This window comes from Pan troglodytes, chromosome 1, assembly GCF_028858775.2.
Source record: "Pan troglodytes isolate AG18354 chromosome 1, NHGRI_mPanTro3-v2.0_pri, whole genome shotgun sequence".
In the NCBI taxonomy this organism is placed as follows: domain Eukaryota; kingdom Metazoa; phylum Chordata; class Mammalia; order Primates; family Hominidae; genus Pan; species Pan troglodytes.
In genome coordinates, this window is record NC_072398.2 from 229,862,877 (window position 1) to 229,885,942 (window position 23,066).

The window sequence follows — 23,066 nt, forward strand, 5'->3', positions numbered from 1 at the left end:
ATTTTCTTTCTTTTTTTTTGAGATGGAATCTCACTCTGTCACCCAAGCTGGAGTACAGTGGCATGTTCTCAGCTCACTGAAACCTCCAGCTCCCTGGTTCAAGCCATTCCCCTGCCTCAGCCTACAGAGTAGCTGGGATTACAGGCACCCACCACCACGCCCGGCTAAATTTTTGTTGTATTTTTAGTAGAGACAGGGTTTCACTCTATTGACCAGGCTGGTCTCGAACTCCTGACCTCAGGCAATCCGCCTGCCTCGGCCTCCCAAAGTGCTGGGATTACATGCGTGAGCTACCGCGCCCGGCCTCCTGCTCATATTTTCAATCGCCCATTTTCATGTTTTAGACCTGTCACACCCTTACCTGTTCTGATGGTTGGAGCCCCTGTCTGGGCTTTTACCAGCTTGGACTCAGGATATCCTGCTTCCCACTGTGTTTTGTGGTTTTCCATTGCGAGCTCAGATGCCTGATTTATTTATCAGCAGGAATTATTTGATGCTGGGCTTGAAAAGAAATTGCATTGGCCTCTGCCAGCCACCTGAGGGCACTGCTTGGACCAAACCTGACAGGCACTGCTGCTCATGGATGGCATCTTCTGATCTCCCTTCCCCACCCTCACTCTCTATAGCCTCTTCTCCAGGGACCCAAGTGGTCACTCCTCTGTCCACTCATGATAAAGGCCAAAGTCTTGGGCCATCCACCCAGCTGTCCCTGCGGCACTTGTGCCCTATGTGCCACCAGCAGAGGGCTCTCCAGCAGCCACAGCTCAGAGACGTGGCCCTACCATGGTTTATACCCCACGTGGTGGAGTGGGTTGTTCACAGCAAAGGGAGTAGCTAACTCCAGACACGATTCCCACTCTTGCTTGTAAAAATAATGCTGAGCTGATCTTCCCCATACACAAACCTCCGAATGACGGGTGATTTCTTTTGAAGAGAGGCAGGATGGGAACATCGCTGCACATTTCTGCGTGATTTCCAGAGAGTAGGGTCCATGCCTGTCCCACATCCCCAGGGTTGGCAGATCCCATGACAGCAACCCTGGGCTTTAATTACTTTTTTGTTGTTTTGTTTTTGTTTTTTGTTGTTTTGAGACAGAGTCCTGCTCTGTCGCCCAGGCTGGAGTGCAGTGGTGCCATCTCGGCTCACTACAACCTCTGCCTCCCGGGTTCAAGCAATTCTCTGCCTCAGCCTCCCGAGTAGCTGGGATTAGAGGAACCCACCACCACGCCTGGCTACTTTTTTTGTATTTTTAGTAGACACGGGGTTTCACCAACTTGGCCAGGCTGGTCTTGAACTGCTGACCTCGTGATCCACCCACCTTGGCCTCCCAAAGTGCTGGAATTACAGGCGTGAGCCACCACGCCCGGCCGGCTTTAATTACTTTTAACATCTTTGATGTTGACAGAGAAAATGTCTTGTGTTTCCCTGATCACCTGTGGAGGTCATGCTGTCCTCATCTCTAAACAATTACAGTCTTACTTCATTAACCATTCACACCGGTTCTCAGCTCCTCAGTCCCAGCATTTACCAAAAGCCTTTGTGTAGGAGCTCTTCAATTCTAAGTGTGAGATGTCTGGATCTCTTCTGGGTTTTACGTGCTACAAACCCCTTTCCTGTATGTTTTTTGCATTTAATTTGGAAACTGAAAAAATCTGAAAATTCTGTGTGGCTGAGTCTAAAGACCCTCTGGTCCTCACTGCCCGGTTTTTCTCCAGAGATCTGCACAGCTTCTAGGTTTCTTCTTTTTATTTATTTGAGACGGAGTCTCACTCTGTCGCCCAGTGGCACAATCTCAGCTCACCGCAACCCCCGCCTCCTGGGTTCAAGTGATTCTCCTGCCTCAGACTCCTGAGTAGCTGGGATTACAGGCACGTGCCACCACGCCTGGCTAATTTTTGTATTTTTAGTACAGATGGGGATTCACCATGTTGGCCAGATGGATCTCGAACTCCTGGCCTCAAGTGATCACCCATCTCGGCCTCCCAAAGTGCTGGGATTACAGGCGTGAGCCACTGCGCCGGGCCCTGTGATTTTTTTTTTAACCTCAATCCACCTGCAGTTTACTGTGATGGGAGCCAGCAGCCTGGATTCCTACCCACCTCACCCCCCACTCCTGGGCTGATAATTAACCAGTCACCTCCTCAGGATTTACTGGAGGATCCCTTCCCTCTTCTGCAAGAAGTGCTCAGCCCTGGGCCAGCTCTGACCCAGCAGTTCTGTTCCACTGAGTGGGCTTCCCTGCCACCCCCGGCACCATCCTTCATGGAGGAGGCAGCCCCTCCTCACCTCCTTCTTCAGAACCTCGCTGGCTCTCTCCCTTTGGCTCCCCCACTGAACGCTTCCTTCTCAAAGTCCAAGGGCAGTGCTTTCAAGTGCACAGAAAGAGCCGGGCGGGGAGCCCAGTCCCCAGCGACGGATGCCCACTCTTTCATCCTCGGTTCACCAACAAAGAGGACGGAAAAGTCTCTCTTCTCCTGGGTGCTTGTTCCCCTTTAAGTCTTACTGATTCACACAAAACCAAGTGCTTTCCTCCTGAAATGCCCCTTTTAAGTGACAGCAGAGGTGATCTGAGTGGTCCTGCAATTAACATGAAGTGAGCACTACATGGAGCGGCTCTGAGGTCCGGGCAGAGAACGTTACGAGCAGGTGGCGAGATCAGAGCCCGGGCACAATTAGGCGGGAATCGGACAGGGTGAACTGCAGGGCAGCCGCCCTCCCTGAGCAGTCAGGTTGCAGGCTTTTGGGCCACTCTCGCCTTGGCCTCTGTGTTTGTGAAACTGGCTCGTTCACACGCCCAGAAGGGCTGCACCTCCACAGCAGCGCGGGGCTGTGGTGGGTCCACCTGCCACCCGTTCCTCCAGTGTCTGCAGGAAGGAAAGGAAAAGCTTTTGCTCACTGGTGGTGGTGGGGAGGGGGAGGGTCACTTATGGTCTGCACCTGCCATCGGCAGAATGGACTTTTCTCCTCAAAGCTGCACAGTGAGAGGCCACACCCTGTGCTGCCCGGAGCCCTGGCCCATGTCACTGGGTGGGTAGGGTTCACTCTGGGCTAATCCGTCATGCAGAATGACAGAAGAGACAGATACAGAGGAGGCCATGTGGAGACGGAAACAGAGGTGAGTGGCTCCTCTGCCAGCACAGGAACAAGGCTGCCCGCGGCTACCAGTGGCTGCGGGGGAAGGAGGGCGCAGCCCTGCGGCACTGTAATGGGTAACACCAGGCGCCGACTTGACTGGGTTGAAGGATGCCTAGAGAATTGGTGAAGTATTGCATCTGGGTGTGTCTATGAGGGCGCTGCCCCGAGACTGGTATTTGAGTCAGTGGACTGGGAGGGCAAGACCCACCCTCAATGTGGGTGGGCGGTGGCGTCCAATCGGCTGCCAGTGCGGCTGGGGCGAAGCAGGCGGAAGCAGGTGGGAGAAGCACTTTTCCTGGGTCTTCTGGCTTTCATCTTTCTCCCATGCTGGATGCTTCCTGCCACTCGTCCTACCCTGGGACATCAGATTCCAGGTTCTTCGGCCTTTAGACTCCGGGACTTATTAGTGGTTTGCCGGGGGCTCTGGAGCCTCTGGCAGAGGCTGAACGCTGCACTGTCGGCTTCCCTGCTTCTGAGGCTTTTGGACTCGGAGTGAGCCACTACTGGCTTCTTTCTTCCCCAGCCTGCAGCCGGCCTATCGTAGGACTTCGTCTTGTGCGCCCGAGGGCCAGTTCTCCCTAATCAACTCCCTTTCATGTACATGCATCCCATTGGTACCATCCCTCTGGAGAACCCTGACTCATAAAGACACCTTCGTTTTGGACTTCCAGCCCCAGATTGCCAGAGAGCGAGTTTCTATTGTTTAAGCTGCCAGTTAGTGGTGCTGTGTTCTGCAGCCCCAGAAGACTCACACCGTGTGTCCTCAGAAAAGGCGGCCAGGGTGGGCTGGGGTGCGGACGGGATCTCTGTGCTGCAACACTCCCTGGCACCATACTCCACAGATATCCCCAATGTGGCCACCTCCAGCCACACTCTCCTGAGTCCCAGCCTGGGCCAAACTGCCTGTTCACCCACACCCACCTGCCCTAAGCACACAGCCGCCTAGGCTCCCCATTTCCTGGTGTCCCCAACCTCGTCCTCAGGGCCTCCCAGACACTGGCTGGACTCTCCCGTGCGCCTGCCACATGCTTGGTGCTCCTGGCATCTCCTCTGCACTGACCTCCCAGGCAGTATGATCAGATGCCTCCTCCTCCAGGAAGTCCTCTGGGCTCTCCAGGCAATGTCCAGGTCTTCCTAGTGCTGACCTGCTCATCTCCTGGAGCCTAGTTCCCACCACACCCCTCTTCAGTCACTCAGGAGCTTGTCCTGCATCCCCACCTGTGTTAGCCCCAAGAGGAATGGGAGTCCAGACCCACTCTTGCCACATGACAGGGACCGAGCACACGCAGGGGCGGGAGGAGTGGCTCACATGAACAGAACTTCCTGATGGTCTAGAGGGCAGACCATGGGAGTAGAAGGAGGGGCAGGTGACTTGAGGCCACTCCAGGAGACAGAGGTGCCGTACACCCAGTGGAGGTTGACACGTGAGGCCACGTGGCAGGTGAGTGTGGAACGCAAAGGTAGCCCCAGGGCCACCGCTCCTGTGAGGGGCTGTCAGGGGCTCTGTATGGAGTCCCGCAGTGGGGACAGGCCCTGTATACTTCCACGCACCCCCAAGACACTCCCTGTGTGGGACCAACTCCAGGGCCACCAAGGCACACCCAGACACCTCCCCTTCCACTGTGAAACAGAACAATTACAAAAGCATCTGAATCACCCATTTCATAGGAACTAGAAAAGCATCATAAAGAGAAACAAGGAAAATAAGTTAAGTGTCCTCTGGAAAGGGCCCCCGTGGGTGGCCGCTGGAAAGACAGAGGCCCAAGCAGGGATGGGGCTGAAGGAGCTTCCAGGATTCACGGAGACTCTTAGCTACTAGGCAACACTCTGTGCGGCTGAAAACACACACCCTGGCGCTACATGCGGATGGAATGCAGCCGCCCCACTCTGGATGCAGGCAGGCTGGGGCCTCAGGCCAGTGAGCCCTGAGCCCTGATAAGAGTCACACAGCCAGGCAGACACAGACAGCATTCACTGGGCATCCACCACGCAGGGAAAGGCCCGGAGGGCACTTCCCGCCTCAGACAGCCCTAGTGAAAGCCTCATCCTGCACCAGAGAAAGCATTTCTGTAACCTTGCCCTCGGGCGCCAAAAAGAGCCCAGCCTGGGCTCAGCAGGACGTGCCTCCCCTCCTCTCTCTTTGCTTTTAAAAGTAACAAAAGGCCCCTTGAGGGACTAGTCCCAAGGGGGCCACTCACCCTGTTAAAGCGCTTGGCTTGGAAGAGGTGGCCGTTGGCACAGTACAGCTTCCTCCATCTTCTGGCTCCCCGGCGGTAGATAGATTCTGGAAAGGATATGAGAAAGGTGTAAAGAAACAGCGTGGCGGCCACGAGCCCACGCAGGGTGCAGCTGCGACAGGCCACTCCCGTCCAGGTGGTGGTGGCCGCAGCGTCCTCCCAGGCAGGGAAGGCAGGGCTGGAATGACGGCCTCCCAGAGGCCTCTCTCTGCCCCTCCTCACATGATCCTCATGGTGTCACGGCCTCGGCGGCTGGAGACAGAGGCCCAGGTGAGGATGGAGCCAGGTGTCCTCGCAGGGCGTACAGGATTCACCACGGGACGGCCGCTTGCTGACAGTGGAGCCGTGAAGTCACCCCAGGCCAACGCAGGCCAGGTCCGTTTGTCCCCTGCCTGTTTTCCTTTCCACCCCTCTCCTCCCCAGGCAGCCCTGTGAAAAACAGGCCTTTTTTCTCGCACGGGGATAGTTCAAACGGGCCTCAATATTTACACATGACTGTCAGAGGAGGAAGAGTGGACGCCACACTGGAGCCTGGGCCAGGCTAAGATGCAGGAGAGTGCCACTGACTTCACTTCAACAACTCGCCAGACGCAAGCGGCGCGAGGCCCCGGGCTCTCCAGTCGAGTTTCCTTTAACCTAATAAATCTCAGGGCAGGAGAACCAAACCGACCATGCACCCGTTTCCATTCGCAAGTTACCAAAAACATCATCTTTATAACATGCATTTGACAGTCCAGCCTATGCGGACTGTGCCTCTTATGAGAAAGGCGGCACCAAGCCTGTAACCAGACGGCTGGTCTTGTCCTTCCTCAACACCGTGTCCCACTTTGCTCCTCCAGAACTCTTTGAAACGGATGTGTGTGTAAACAGAATCTTCAGAAACGGAACGTACAATGGGAAGCTTTGTGCTTTTATAAAATTCCATCATAAAAGCGACTTTCATGAACCAAATGAAAGTGCCACAAATATACTGAAGTGGAAATTGTAACGGAATGTTTTTAAAACAAGCAAATAACTAGCTCTGACTGGAAACTGCTGAAATCAGGCCACACGGATGGTAAAACCTGCTCCTCTTCCTTTAAATGGAAGATTCAGAGCGAAACCAAGAAGTCAGGGGTCCTCCAGGAGCGCAGGTCAAAGAGGCCTCACGGCAGCGGGCGGCTCAGCCCACCCAGCCCTCCCAGGATGCGGCTTGGGGTTTGACAGAGGCCTGGTGACACCAAAGGCCCCTCCGGCCACAGACGCGACTCCCAGCAAGCCCGAGGCCAGGCTGGGGTCGTGCAGCCTGTGCCCCCTCCACACTCCACCCACCTGGGCGCCAGGCCTGGGCTCCACAAGAGGCGCAGACCCCCAGGGGCGGCCACACTTTCGGCCCCTGTGCCCCTCAGCCCTGAGGAGGTCGGGTGAGCCCCCATGTGGCTCTACCCACGAAGACAGGGCGCATCCTGCCCTAACCAGCCTACGGCAGGTCCTGGCTCCAGGAGTCCGTAGGCCTGACTTGTCCCCTCGGGGGATGCTCTGCCTGCCCAACAACCCTCTCTGAAGAGAGAAAGAAAGAGAAGGGTGTGAAGCGGCGGAGACGGAGGTACTGTGGGCCACAGAGAAAGTGGCGCACAGCTGAGGGGCCGAGTCGAGGGACAGACGCGCAGCCGGGGGCGGAACCGAGGGACGGACGCACAGCCGGGGGCGGAGTCAAAAATGGACGCACAGTGCGGGGCGGAGCCAAGGGACGGATGCACAGCTGGGGGGGGGGGCGGAACCAAGGGGCGGGCGCACAGCTTGGTGGGGTGGAACCAAGGGGCGGGCGCACAGCTGGGGAGGGGGGTGGAACCAAGGGGCGGGCGCACAGCTGGGGGTAGAGCTGAAGGAGGGACGCACAGCTGGGGTTAGAGCTGAGGGAAGGACGCACAGCTTGGGGACTGAGCTGAGGAACGGACGCGCAGCTGGGGGTGGAGCTGAGGGCCAGACGCACAGCCGAGGGGGCGGAGCCGAGGGAACCGACGAGCAACTGGGGGCGGAGCCGAGGGACGAACGTGCAGCTGCGGGCGGAGCCGAAGGGCGGTCACACAGCTGTGGGGCGGAGCCGAGGGACGGCCGCGCAGCTGGGGGGCGGAGCTGAGGGACTGACGCACAGCTGGGGGTCGACGCTGGCTGGAGCGGGGACACACAGGACCCACCCCCAGGGCGCCTGGGAAACCCTGAAAATGCGCCAACTGGACATCCTTCGAGTTCAATCAGTAAAGAGAATGACGTCCTAGCAGACGCCAGGGCTCATCAGGGAGCCTGCAGCAGGGTGAACAAACTCTCCCACAGGACACAGCACACAGCCCGGAGTCCCCAGTCCCCGCCGGGACGAACTGAAGTGTCCCCTAAATTCACGTGGGGAGCCCTAACCCCCAATGTGGCTGTATTTGAAGATGGGGTCCCCACGCCTCCAGAACTTGAGAAAAGACGTTTCTGTCGCGTGTAAGTCACCCTGTCTGTGGGGTTCTGTCACAGCGGTCCAGGCGGGGGCTGACCCCGCTTCCCACCATACACACACTAGGCCCCTCAGAGACTAAGGGTGGAAACGTGGACAGCAAAGCGGCAAAACATTTTAGAAGGAATTACAGAAGATTTTAGTCACCCTGAATCACCTGCACACATGAGAGACAAAGGGCCCGTGGCTAGGGATGCTGGACTGAAAAATCCATGAGGAAAAAGCAGTCAAAATAGGAACAGAAGCCCAGAGCAGGCGTCTCGCCCGAGAGAGACACAAGCATCTCAGCCCCGAGAACCATCGAAGCAACCCGCAAGGCCGCCCAGGCGTCTCCTACACTGCGGGGTCGGCACAAATCAATCCCCCGCAGCCCCAAACACCTTCGAGGCCCAGGAGTGCCCCGGAGAAATGGCTTATTCTCTGGGAGAGCCTCGCAGCTCAGAAACGAGGACCATTTGCTCCCCCTAGGGCCCGGCAGCCCCACTGCTGCTCCGTCAAAGCTCAGAAACGCTCGCTCCTGGGCTCGGGAGCATTCAAGAATGTCTGATGACCTCAAGGTCTGTGGACAAGAGAATGCATAAATAAACCGATGTGTGGGCGTCCAACGGAAGACAGCCGGTGCGAAGCCCACCTCAGCCATGTGCAGTGGCCCAGAGGTGTCTTAGAAACACCAAAAATCAAACCCTAGGTGATTTTTGGTTTGGGTGACAGAAACATGGTGCCATTGCTATAGAACCAAACAAGTAAGTCAAAAACACACACACACACACACACACACACACACACACACAAACAAACCCAATACCAGGCACGGTGGCTCACGCCTGTAATCCCAGCACTTTGGGAGGCCGAGGCGGGCGGATCACAAGGTCAGGAGATCGAGACCACCCTGGCTAACACGGTGAAACCCCGTCTCTACTAAAAATACAAAAAATTAGTCGGGTGTGGTGGTGGGCGCCTGTAGTCCCAACTACTTGGGAGGCTGAGGCGGGAGAATGGCGTGAACCCGGGAGGCGGAGCTTGCAGTGAGCCGAGATCGCGCCACTGCACTCCAGCCTGGGCGACAGAGCAAGACTCTCTCACAAACAAAAACAACATCTTGTTTTAGAATACACAGTCATGTGACAAAAATGTTCCAGTAAGCAAATAACCAATCCAATTTCAGACCAGCAGCAGTAACCAATCCAATTTCAGGCTGGCAGCGGTGGGGGACAGCCTGCAGTTGGGTGGGGCTTAAGTCCTGCCCCTGGCTGGCTGCCGGGGGCAGTGTCCATCGATTACCACGCTTTATATTGCCGAGTCCTGCGCTCCTAGCATGTGTCAAATGGTATGTTGAATAACAATGGAACTAAATGACCTGGCGGCACAGGGACAGAGAGGATAATTTCAAGCATTTCCCTCAGACCTGCCTCCTTCAAATATCCCATCTCACTTTTTAAACTTTAAGGGTTGGTTTTGAACTTTTATTAGGGAAGGGAGTTGCCCCAACCTGTGTTGCCCAGGCTGGTCTCCAACGCCTGACCTCAGGCGATATGCCCACCTCGGCCTCCCAAAGTGCTGAGATTACAGGTATGAGCCACTGTGCCCGGCCTTCAAATCAGATTTTTAAAAAGGAACAAAGAGCTCTGAGTCTGCAAAGAAACTCCCAGGTGAGAAGCCACTGGCATCCCTGCCTGCTCACGGGTGCCGCCTGGAGCTCGGCTTGAGGCAGGACACAGGTGGCACCCGGCAGTCAGCTCTAGGCGCCACAGGGACAAATTTGCAAATACCAAAGGAAAATGAGTGAGAGGCGGGGATTCAAGTGACCCAAAGACCACAGAGGCGAGGCCACGCCCCACCCCACTGCAGTCCAGCTGGAAGGTCCGAGCCCATGATGGTGGCCCTCTTCTGGGAAGGCCAAGTGTGCTGGCACTGCCTGCGGGAGGGTTGAACTGTGTCAGGCGGGAGTACGGCTGTGTGTGGAGACCGAGTGTGTCAGGCGGGAGTACTGCTGTGTGGAGACTGAGTGTGGCTTAAGGGGATATGCACGGATGCCAAGTGCCAAGGCAGGGCCTGCAATGGTTCACTGTATGTGTCCACGCGGCTGGGCCATGGTGCCCAGACGGCTGGTCAAATGTTATCCTGGATGTTTCCATGAGGGTGAGTATGGATGAGATAAACATTTAAATCAGCTGACTTTGAGGGAAGCAGACTGCCCACCACAATGCAGGTGGGCCTCACCCAAGCAGAAAAAGGCCTCCACAGAGCAAAGGCTGAGCTCCCTGAGCAGCAGTGCTGCGGCTGTGGCTCCTCCTAGGTCTCCAGCCTGCTGGGCCCCCTGTAGATTTTGGGCTTCATGAGTCTCTATGAACAAGCCAGTTCCTTACAATAGATCTTTCTATACACACACCCTATTGGTTTGGTCTCTCTGGAAAACCCTGGCACAGGGTCTCCAAGGTGGGAGTTTTGGGCAGGCATTGTGTTTCCCATTTTCCTCGCCCTCCCAGCCCCCCATGCGGAGTCCCACGGGAAGGCACGCCAGGAGCCCCTGGCCCTGCGGACCCTGGTTGGGCAGGACACCCAATACCCCCAGCATCTGGGTCTTGCCTCAGTGAAATGGGGGAAGCCCCATGGGGTCCATGCCAGTCCCCAGCTGGAAAGCAGGGACCAGGTGAGTTATAAGGGATAACGGACAGCAGGGCAGCCTGTACTTAACAAATACACCTTTTGGCCAGGCGTGGCGGCTCATGCTTGTAATCCCACTACCTCGGTAGGTCAAGGCAGGTGGATCACTTGAGCCCAGGAATTTGAATCCAGCCTGGGCAACATGGTGAGACCCTGTCTCTATAAAAAAAATACAAAAAATGAGCCGAGTGTGGTGGCGTGCACCTGTAGTCCCAGCTACTCGGGAGGCTGAGGTGGGAGGATCACCTGAGCCTGGCAGGTGGAGGCTGCACTGAGCAGAGATCACACCACTGTATTCCAGCTTGGGCAACAGAGCCAGACGCTGTCTCAAAAACAAAACAAAACAAACAAACAAAAAAACCCACCCTTTTTATTTGGGGGTAATTTCAGATTCACAGGGAAACTGCAAAGGCTGTGGAGAACCTGGTAACCAGAAGGCTCCCTGTGGCCAAGGCCCTGCCTGGTCCCTACTCGTCTATGGAGGCTGAGAGGAAGCCTGGTGCTACCCAGAACCTCAACTCCAGCTGTAGGCAGGGCCGCCCTCAACTGTCTTTTTTAATAGACTATTTTTAAGAACAGCTTTAAATTGGAGAGTTCCCAGAGACCCCCCCCTGCCTGGCTCCCCACAGCTCTCATCTTCCACCCGCCTGCTACACTGTTACAATTAATGAGCCAGGATCCATGGCTACCTTCAGCGATATTCAGACCTTTCCTTGGTTTTCACCCACTGTCTGCGTCCGCCCCAGGGTCCTGTCCTGGAGCCCACGTGTCGCCGTCTTGCCTCTCGGGCCCTGCTGCACCGTGACTTTCTCAGACTTTCTGACCATGCTTTCTGACCGTGACAGTTCTGAGTGCAGGCTGGGTGTCTGCAGGACGCCCCTCCGCTAGGACTGGCCTGATATTTTTCTCAAGGTGAGACTGCACTTAGGGCCTCCTTAGCTTCTGAATCAAAGGAGCACCTTCCTTGAAAAATCCACATTCCCACCTTTTCGGGGGATTCTGCAACTGCCAAAACAAACGAAAGCAACCACGAAAACCCCCCAAACCTTCGAACTTCAGGCAATTGACTAGAAGGTTCCCTCAGTGCAAGGGGCCTGGACACGCGGGCCGGCAGCCACTCTGCCTTTCTGGGCCCGCGGGGGGGGATGTTGGGGGGACCTGGCGGTCCCCACCCCTCAAAAGTCACAGTCGAATTTTCAGTGTTTGGGTTTCTGCTTGGAAAGCGACGGGCCTATTTCTGACCTAAGCGACAGTCAGCACTGTGAAAAGGAGAAGGGAGCCTTTCTGGGGAGTGTGCTCTGGAAACGGCCCCCGGCCCCCAGATACTACCGGCGAGGAGGCTGTGGGCCTGGCACCGCGAGTCCCCCGGCTACCTCTGTGGAACAGGGTCTCAAAGTCAAGCCCAGGTTAGCAGGAGGTCCTTCCGGGGGTACGTGTGGACACAGCCTGGGGTCTCCTGCAATGGACGGCGCACAGTGGACGGTGCAGCCACGCGGGTCAGGCTTTGGAGTCAGAGCTGGCTCGATGTCACGTGCCCATCGGGGACCCATCCTGCCACCTCCCTGGGTGCCAGGCTCTGCTGAAGCAAGCAGGGAACAAAATTGTGGGGATCACAGGGGCCGCTCCTCCTCTTTCAGCCTTAACTCCGACAACCTCAAGGAGCTCTGTGCGTGTCTTTGAGATTCTATAATTAGGACGGCCACAGGAATTCTAAGGAGCTCAGTTTCCATGGCAATCTCGCGCCTTGAGCACTCTGACAAGACGTAGAAAACACGTTTTAAAACACTAAACTCGGAGCAGCAGGCTGGGACAGGCGACAGCCCTCGGGTGCGGGGGTGGTGAGGGAGGGGCCGAGTCCCTGGCAGCAGGTCAGGGGGCACTTGAGGCCTCCCCTGTTCACTGGACATGGCCCCGCTACATGGGGTGACCAGCACAGCCCAAAGCAGTGCCACAGGACGGCCCTGCGGGGCCCGGATGGGTGCAAGGCAGTGGTCAAGCCACATGCAGATAGCCAGGTGCCTTCTATGGTGGCCCAGGTCAGTGACCAGGAGGACAAGGAGACAGTGAGGTGCCCTTGGGCCCAGAGGTCCCCAGAAGCCGGGGTGCAGCTGTCACTGAGGGTGCAGGTAAAATGGGCGCTGCCACCTCTAGACTCCAGAGCTTCTTCCCTGGGCAGCGATTTCCACTAGATTCTGAGCTCCAGAAGCCTGGGGCCACCTGGCTTCCTCTCCAGGCTTCCCCAGCACCCAGTTAGCTGCCAGCATGTCCTAGGCAAATAGAGACACAAGAACAGCAATGACCGCAAATTCGTGTCCAGAGCTAAGGTGTCCCAGGGCTGCCCGTGGCCCAGACACTGGAGTTTGGGGTTTGGGGTGGGACTCCTCACCTCACCTGACTCAGCCTGGTTGGCCATTGGTCCACAAACTGACCTGCACCCTCTATAGTGGGCACTGGGCCACCCTGGCCAGGGGCTGCCAGGGACAATGGAGAACACGAACGCAGAGTCCTAAAAAGCCACCGAGAGCCGCAGGAGACGCCGTTCGCCTGTTTGCCTGCTGTGGAGCCCCTGAGCCTCGGCTACACCTGCACCAGAGCTCCCACTGCATCTCAGGCCAGAACGCTCCCAGCAGAGCTGTCTGAACAGAAGTCCTTCGTTCCTTCTGCGCTGGATAGTGCCAGCCATGCAGGCACCGTTCCAGAGGCTGAGGGCAGTGGGAGGCGGGACGTGGGGCGGGACGGGCCCAGCCAGGACCAGAGGGTGAGAAGGCACAGGGAGGGGCGTCTGAGGATCTGGGGTGGCCGCGGGGCAGGGGCAGCGGTGGGGGGCAGTGGAGGTGCAGCCCCTCCATCTGAGGGACCTGCCCGGATCGCAAGTCTGCAACTCAAACTTCCCGTTTCTAACCACAGATCTATTTCCCAGCTGAAAATGTGATTGAAAACATCCAGTGCTTTTAAAGGTGACTGAAGAATAACACTAAAGTCACAGAAGACGACTTGGAAAAGGTTTTGGGCACCACTGTGGCGGGAAGCAGATGGTTGCCCGGGGCGCAGGGTCTGTTTTGGGGACTGGCAGCCACAGCCCAGGCTCCCACTGAGGCAACAACCTCCCCCTTCCCCACAGCTGCTTAATGCAACCACACGGCACAGAAGAGCTCGAGAGACAGAAGAGGCACAGCCGAGGCGCGAGTCGGGCGAACGGGGAGCCAAGCTCTGCCGACTTCCGTCCTCTCACTTCCAGGCACGTGGGACACACGGACCCCCAGGAACAGGCAGAACCCGGCCCTGTGGGCACCGGGCCACACGGCGCAGCACAATGGGTATCACGGTGTCAGTGATACAAAGGGACAGGCAGGTGGATAAGGGACCCAGGAGGGATAGGCGGCCGTGTCCCTGCCACGATGCAGTGGCATGGGGACTGCTCAGGTGTCCGCGGCCCTCGGGAAGGCGACCCTGGGTGAGGGGCAAGTGGCGAGCCTGGGCCAGTCTCGCAGTCCAAGCCTCAGGTCCCCTCGTGGTGGAGCTGTGCAATGCCATTCCCCAACCACAGGCTGTGGCCACTGCATCCAGCTGCCCTCATGGGTGGTTCTGATGCCCCAAGACCTTGGGCTTGTTCATCTGGGGTCTAAGCCAATCAAACGAGGGCATTTCCCAGTGACATCACGGGCCCAGGGCAGTCGTGTGACTGAGACACGCAATCAGGCTGGAGGGGGGTGGGCATGGCAGGGTCGGCGGGGCAGGGTCCCCAGCCCAAGGCGGCTGGGGGGGAGACAGGTAATGAGCTGGATTACCCACCAGCAGCACCCACCTCTGGACACGTGATGGGGGACCTGCCCATCACCTGCAGCCAAACAACCTGTGGGTGGCACCTGCCCCGACCACGACCCCAGCTGGGCAGCCCCTGCAGCCCAGGGCAGCAGACCAGCCCTCCAAGGCCACCAACGCTGGCAGACTTTGGTTTTTGAGCTGAAAATTTAAAAAGTCTATAAAACAGAGCTTTGTTCACTGAAGAAAAGTTTCCCATTGAGGAAGCTGACAGGCCTTGGCATCCGGGTCTCTGGTGCCTGGTGCAGGCGGGGGGAGGAGACGTGACGGGAACACACTAGGTGGCGGTGCTGGATGCTGTGCTGAGAAGCCCCCGCAGGACCCCCAGGTGACGCTGCCCCAGGGCAGCCTTGGATAGAGCGATCGGGCGACAGCCTTCAGGACAGGGGCAACATCCTCGGGCCCTGGCATTCCAACCTACGGGAATTCAGCTGCCCGACTCTCTCCCACAGTGGCCAACATGGACCCCCGGGACAGGAACCGTGCTCCATGGAAAGGAAGGGAAGTGCTGCATGTTGGCGAGAGGCAGCCGGGCGGCTCCTTCCAGGGCGCAAATCCCCGCATGGACGTGAGAAGGCCGTGGCTGGGCTGCGTGGGCCCCCAAGGGACAGCCTCTGCGGCATGGACTGCTGGAGGGACCCTGAGCAAATCCGACTGGGAAACCTGGCGCTGCCCTCCGCCCACACTCCAGCCTCCTTCGAATAATCGGACTCACCTGCCATGGAATGCGGATGGAAAGCGGGAGGCACCACAGGGTCTCAGTCTTTTCTTGGGTTCCCTGGGAGCATGTCAGGGGCCACGGGGACCCACAGTCACTCCACGTCTTGCAGCCAGCCCAGGGCCCCACGCCTCCCTCCTCAGGGCAGCAGGGGTGGGACAAGGGCCAAAGCCTCCAGTTCCCAAGAAGCCAGGCCCCCCAGGATGTCCTCCACCCCACCGTCCTCAAATGCTGCTGTCAGCAGCCGTTCAGGAAAGTGCCCCTGAGAGATGTTTGGGAAGGAATTACATTCCAACAGTCTGGCCTTACAATCAGTTCTACTGAAAATATCCTAATTTGTTGTAATACAAAATCAAGATTTTATGAAATGACTGAGAGGCTGACCAGTATTTTCATAGTTTCCGTGGAAAGATGTACGCCAACTTCCAAGCAGTTAGTTGCAAATAAATTCATACCAAATACTGCTCCTTTCTATGTAAGAAATTTTTTTTTCTGGATTCACTAAAACAAACAAAACACATCAACACCAACAACAAGAAGCTGCTCCGAGTTCCTCACTGCTGAGCTCCGTGTCCCCCACCCTCAAACAGACCCAAAGGCCCAGGCTGGAGGCAGAGATTGCCCAGCGCCCGGCACAGAGCCAGGCTGGCAAGGCCCCTGGGAGGACGTGCGGCTGAGTCAGAATAACTCAGAACCAGGAACTGAGCTGCGAGGGGACACGGCGCTGAGGATGTGGCCAGGGACGCCACGTGAGGAGTCTAACCCTCCTCCCACGAACAATCGACGAAAGCTGGAAAATAAGTAAAAACCGCGTTGGAGGCATCCGAGACCAGACAAGTGCATCAGAAGAGAAGGTGTTGCCAGAGAGATGCGCCACCCAAGCCCTGCACATGCACAGCGTCTGCTGACCCTTCGGAGGCCACACAGAAAGCTGGGCCGGGCATCTCACTGGAGACAAAAACTGGGGTTCAGGGTCACCAGGACAATCAAGACCTATGGAACTGTCTCCGTCGGCTCAGCCACCACAGCAAAATACCACAGACTGGGCGGCTTAAGTGACAGGCATTGACTTTCTCATGTTTCTGAGGCTGGAGTCAGGATGACGGCACCTCCAGGGCGGGGTCTCTCCTTGCTTGCTGGCGGCCTCATGCTCACCATGTTCTCATGTGGAGCAGAGAGCACAGGCGCAGCACAACCTCTCTTGTGTCTCATCCTCTCATCCTATAAAGGGCACAAATCCCACCACAAGGGTTCTACCCAGTGACTAACTACCACTGTGACCCTAACTACCACCATGACCCTAACTACCACCGTGACCCTACCACCATGACCCTACCACCATGACCCTAACTACAGCCGTGACTCTAACTACCATGACCCTAAGTAACTACCACCATGACCCTAACTACCACCATGACCCTAACCACCACCGTGACCCTAACCACCACCGTGACCCTAACCACCACCGTGACCCTAACCACCACCGTGACCCTAACCACCACCGTGACCCTAACCGTGACCCTAACCACCACCGTGACCCTAACCACCACCGTGACCCTAACTACCACCGTGACCCTAACTACAGCCATGACCCTAACTACCGCCATGACCCTAACTACCACCATGACCCTAACCACCACCGTGACCCTAACCACCACCGTGACCCTAATTACCACCATGACCCTAACTACCACCATTACGCTATCGCCGTGACCCTAACTACCATGACGCTATCGCCGTGACCCTAACCACCACCATGACCCTAACTACCACCGTGACCCTGACCACCACCGTGACCCTAACTACCACCATGACCCTACCACCATGATCCTACCACCGTGACCCTAACCACCACCGTGACCCTAATTACCACCGTGACCCTAACTACCACCATGACGCTATCTCTGTGACCCTAACTACCACCATGACGCTATCGCCGTGACCCTAACCACCACCGTGACTCTACCACCGTGACCCTAACCACCACCATGACCCTAACTACCACCATGACCCTACCACCATGACCCTAACTACCACCATGACCCTAACTACCACTGTGACCCTACCACCATGACCCTACCACCATGACCCTAACTACAGCCGTGACCGTAACTCCCACCATGACGCTAACTATCACCGTGACCCTAACTACCACCATGACCCTAAGTAACTACCACCATGACCCTAACTACCACCATGACCCTAACTACAGCTGTGACCGTAACTCCCACCATGACCCTGTAACTACCACCATGACCCTAACTCCCACCATGACCCTAAGTAACTAACTCCATGACGCTAACTACCACCATGACCCTAACGACCGCCATGACCCTAAGTAACTAACATCATGACCCTAACTACCACCATGACCCTAACGACCACCATGACCCTCACTACCACCATGACCCTAACTACAGCCGTGACCGTAACTCCCACCATGACCCTAACTATAGCTGTGACCCTAACTACCACCATGACCCTAACTACCACCATGACCCTATCGCCGTGACCCTAACTACCACCATAACCCTAACTACCGCTGTGACCCTACCACCATGACCCTAACTACAGCCATGACCCTACCTACCACCATGACCTTAAGTAACTACCACGATGACCCTAACTACCATGACCCTAACTACAGCCGTGACCCTAACTACCACCATGACCCTAAGTAACTACCACCATGACCCTAACTCTCACCATGACCCTAAGTAACTAACACCATGACCCTAACTACCACCATGACCCTAACGACCGCCATGACCCTAAGTAACTAACACCATGACCCTAACTACCACCATGACCCTAACGACCACCATGACCCTCACTACCACCATGACCCTAACTACAGCCGTGACTGTAACTCCCACCATGACCCTAACTAACTATAGCTGTGACCCTAACTACCACCATGACCCTAACTACCACCATGACCCTAACTACCACCATGACCCTACCACCATGACCCTAACTACCACTATGACCCTACCACCATGACCCTAACTAGAGCCATGACCCTACCTGCCACCATGACCTTAAGTAACTACCACCATGACCCTAACTACCATGACCCTAACTACAGCCGTGACCCTACCACCATGACCCTAAGTAACTACCACCATGACCCTAACTCCCACCATGACCCTAAGTAACTAACACCATGACCCTAACTACCACCATGACCCTAACGACCGCCATGACCCTCACTACCACCATGACCCTAACTACAGCCGTGACCGTAACTCCCACCATGACCCTAACTATAGCTGTGACCCTAACTACCACCATGACCCTAACTACCACCATGACCCTAACTACCACCATGACCCTAACTACAGCCATGACCCTAACTACCACCATGACCCTAACTACAGCCATGACCCTAACTACCACCATGACCCTAACTACTGCTGTGACCCTACCACCATGACCCTAACCAACTACAGCCATGACCCTACCACCATGACCCTACCACTGTGACCCTAACTACCACCATGACCCTAACTACCGCCGTGACCCTACCACCATAACCCTAATTAACTACCGCTGTGACCCTACCACCATGACCCTAACTACAGCCATGACCCTACCTACCACCATGACCTTAAGTAACTACCACCACGACCCTAACTACCATGACCCTAACTACAGCCGTGACCCTAACTACCACCATGACCCTAACTACCACCATGACCCTAACTCCCACCATGACCCTAAGTAACTAACACCATGACCCTAACTACCATGACCCTAACGACCGCCATGACCCTAAGTAACTAACACCATGACCCTAACTACCACCATGACCCTAACGACCACCATGACCCTCACTACCACCATGACCCTACCACCATGACCCTAACTACCACCGTGACCCTAACTACCACCGTGACCCTAACTACCACCGTGACCCTAACTACAGCCGTGACCCTAACTACCACCATGACACTAACTACCACCATGACCCTAACTACCACCATGACCCTAACTAACTACCACCATGACCCTACCACCATGACCCTAACTACCACCATGACCCTAACTACAGCCATGACCCTAACTACCACCATGACCCTAAGTAACTACCACCATGACCCTCACTACCACCATGACCCTAACTACCACCATGACCCTAACTACCACCATGACCCTAACTACAGCTGTGACCCTACCACCATGACCCTAAGTAACTACCACCATGACCCTAACTACCACTGTGACCCTAACTACCATCATGACCCTATTGCTGTGACCCTACCACCATAACCCTGTCACTGTGACTCTAACTACCACCATGACCCTAACTACAGCCGTGACCCTGCCACCATAACCCTAACTACGACCATAACCCTATCACTGTGACCCTACCACCATGACCCTAACTACAGCCGTGACCCTAACTACCATCATGACCCTAACTACCACCGTGACCCTAACTACCACCATGACCCTACTCACTACAGCCATGACCCTAAGTACCACCCATGACCCTAACTACCACCATGACCCTAACTACCACCGTGACCCTAACTACCACCATGACCCTAACTACCACCGTGACCCTACCACCATGACCCTACTCACTACAGCCGTGACCCTAAGTACCACCCATGACCCTAACTACAGCCATGACCCTAACTACCACCATGACCCTACCACCGTGACCTAACTACAGCCATGACCCTAACTACCACCATGACCCTAACTAACTACCACCATGACCCTAACTACCGCTGTGACCCTAACTACCACCATGACCCTAACTACAGCCATGGCCCTAACTACAGCCGTGACCCTAACTACCACCATGACCCTAACTAACTACCACCATGACCCTAACTACCGCTGTGACCCTAACTACCACCATGACCCTAACTACAGCCATGGCCCTAACTACAGCCGTGACCCTAACTACCACCATGACCCTAACTACCACCATGACCCTAACTACCACCATGACCCTACTCACTACAGCCATGACCCTAAGTACCACCCATGACCCTAACTACAGCCATGACCCTAACTACCACCATGACCCTACCACCGTGACCATAACTACCACCATGACCCTAACTACCACCGTGACCCTAACTACCACCATGACCCTAACTACAGCCGTGACCCTAACTACCACCATGACACTAACTACCACCATGACCCTAACTACCACTGTGACCCTAACTACCACCATGACCCTAACTACCACTGTGACCCTAACTACCACCATGACCCTAACTACAGCCGTGACCCTAACTACCACCATGACCCTAACTACCACTGTGACCCTAACTACCACCATGACCCTAACTACCACCATGACCCTAACTACCACTGTGACCCTAACTACCACCATGACCCTAATTACTGCTGTGACCTTAACTACCACCATGACCCTAACTACAGCCATGGCCCTAACTACTGCTATAACCCTAACTACTGCCATGACCCTAACTACCATAACCCTAACTACCACCATGACCTTAAGTACCACCATGATCCTAACTACCACCATGACCCTAACTACCGCCATGACTCTAACTAACTACCACCATGACTCTAACTACCTGTCAAAGGCTTCGTCTCCAAACACCATCACACTGGAGGGTTAGGGCTTCAACATATGGATTCTGCGGAGACACACACTCAGTCCATAGCATTCCGGAAGTACACGCCTTGTTCGCTTATGCTGGCCCACAGCCAGGGAGGAACTTGGCCTCAGGAGGAATGGGCCTCCAGGCTCCCCCATGCCTTGTTCAGACAAGACTGCCCCCGCCACACTGGGAGGAGTTAAGTGTTCTGGGGCCATTGGGATGTAATGACGGTATGTTGCACGTGAGAAGGACACAGAATAGACATTCCCACCCCAGAAGAGATGCCAGGCGCAGTGGCTCACGCCTGTAATCCCAACACTTTGGGAGGCTGAGGCAAGCGGATCACCCAAGGTCAGGAGTTCGAGACCAGCCTGGCCAACGTGGCAAAACCCCGTCTCTAATAAAAACATAAAAATTAGTGGGGCGTGGTAGTGTGACCCTGTAATCCCAGCTGCTTGGGAGGCTGAGGCAGGAATATTGCTTGAACCTGGGAGGCGGAGGTTGCAGTGAGCCGAGAGCGTGCCATTGCCATCCTGGGCAATAAAAAAAAAAAAAGAATCAAATGGAAATTCTAAAAGTAAAAAATGAAGTGACTGAAATTAATAATTTAAAGGGTAGATTTAAGAGTAGATTGGGTGAAATAAGAGATAACAGTAGAAAAAAATCCACGTTGAAGCACAAAGCGGGAAAAAACCAACACAGAAGAAACCCAGAAAAAAGAGTACATTAGACACACTGGTGTGAAGTGTGGGGGTCCCAGGGGAGAGAGAACAGGATGCTATTTGAAAAGCCAAGGGCTGGCCGGGCACGGTGGCTCACACCTGTAATCCCAGCACTTTGGGAGGCCAAGGTGGATGTATGATCAGGAGTTCCAGACCAGCCTGGTCAACATGGTGAAACCCTGTCTCTCCTATAAATTCAAAAAAAATTAGCCGGTCATGGTGGCAAGTGCCTGTAATCCCAGCTACTCGGGACGCTGAGGCAGGAGAATCACTTGAACCGGGGAGGTGGAGATTGCAGTGAGTCGAGATCGCGCCATTGCACTCCAGCCTGGGCAACAAGAGCAAGACTCCATCTCAAAAAAAAAAAAAACAAAAAAACAAAAAAAAAACAAACAAACGAAAAGTCAAGGGCTGATATTTTCCAAAAGAGACAAAAGCTATCATGTCCCTGATTCAAGAAGCTCTACCAATCTCAATTAGGAGAAATTCTCAATTCCTCTGTCCTTCACAAGGCTGCTGTTGTGATGAAGACACTTTTAACAGGAGTCAGAGAAAAGAGATGTTGCCTTCCAGGGGTGGCAGTGAGGCTGGAAGGCGCCCTCACCACAGAAATGACAAACACCCCAAGCCAACACAAAAACCTGTTGGGGGAAACCCCTACCTGCCTAGAACTCCACACAGAGTGGAGAACACCCTCCAGAAAGAATGCCAAAGACATTTCCCACACAAACAAAAAACAACTGGGTGTGGTGGCACACACCTGCAATCCCAGCTACTCAGGAGGCTGAGCCAGGAGAATTGCTTGAACCCGGGAGGTGGAGGTTGCAGTGAGCCAAAATCACGCCACTGCACTCCAGCCTGGGCAACAAGAGTGAAAATCCATCTCAAAAAAAAAAAAAAAAAAGAAAAGAAAAGAAATAAAAAGAATTAATTACAAGTCTGTGCTGAAAGGAATACTAAAGGGACTACTTCAGGCAGAAGGAAGATGGTCTCCATGTAAGCGCCATCCTGCAGGAAGACTAGAAGGGTAACCTGGGGGTAAATCTGAAGAACCACTGTCTAAGACAACACTTGGTTTGTGGGTCTGAAATACACGTAGAATTTACAGGCATGATAATAACAGCACAAAGACTGATAAAATAATAGCACAAACTAACAATAAGGAAAGAAGAATAATTAGGCCAGGCACAGTGGCTCACGCCTGTAATCCCAGCACTTTGGGAGGCCGAAGTAGGCGGATCAGGAGATCAGGAGATCGAGACCATCCTGGCTAACACGGTGAAACCTCGTCTCTACTAAAAATACAAAAAATTAGCTAGGCGTGGTGGCAGGCGCCTGTAGTCCCAGCTACTCAGGAGGCTGAGGCAGGAGAATGGCGTGAACCCAGGAGGCAGAGCTTGCAGTGAGTGGAGATGGTGCCACTGCACTCCAGCCTGGGGGACACAGCGACACTCCGTCTCAAAAAAAACAAAACAAAAACATTTCATGATGATAAAAGCATCAATCAAAAGGAAGATATGGCCAGGCATGGTGGCTCACACCTGTAATCCCAGCACTTTGGGAGGCCAAGGCGGGCGGATCACCTAAGGTCAGGGGTTCAAGACCAGCTTGGCCAACATGGTGAAACCCTGTCTCTACTAAAAATACAAAAATTAATCAGGCGTGGTGGCACACATCTGTAATCCCAACTAC

At 55.1% G+C, this 23,066-nt stretch overlaps 1 protein-coding gene across 11 annotated transcripts in view; it reads right to left on the bottom strand.

Moving 5' to 3' along the window:
* Nucleotides 1–23,066, bottom strand: part of PRKCZ (protein kinase C zeta) — a 137,473-nt gene that overhangs the window by 45,754 nt on the left and 68,653 nt on the right. For 9 of the 11 annotated variants that reach the window (XM_024355843.2, XM_024355847.3, XM_024355845.2 and 6 more), the window contains one exon: nt 5,334–5,419. In XM_024355843.2, the coding sequence (XP_024211611.1) occupies nt 5,334–5,419 (86 nt within the window). Of the gene's footprint in view, nt 1–5,333; nt 5,420–5,594; nt 12,199–23,066 lie in introns of those variants that run through there. The other 2 variants (XM_063787174.1, XM_024355848.3) reach the window with 2 other exon arrangements.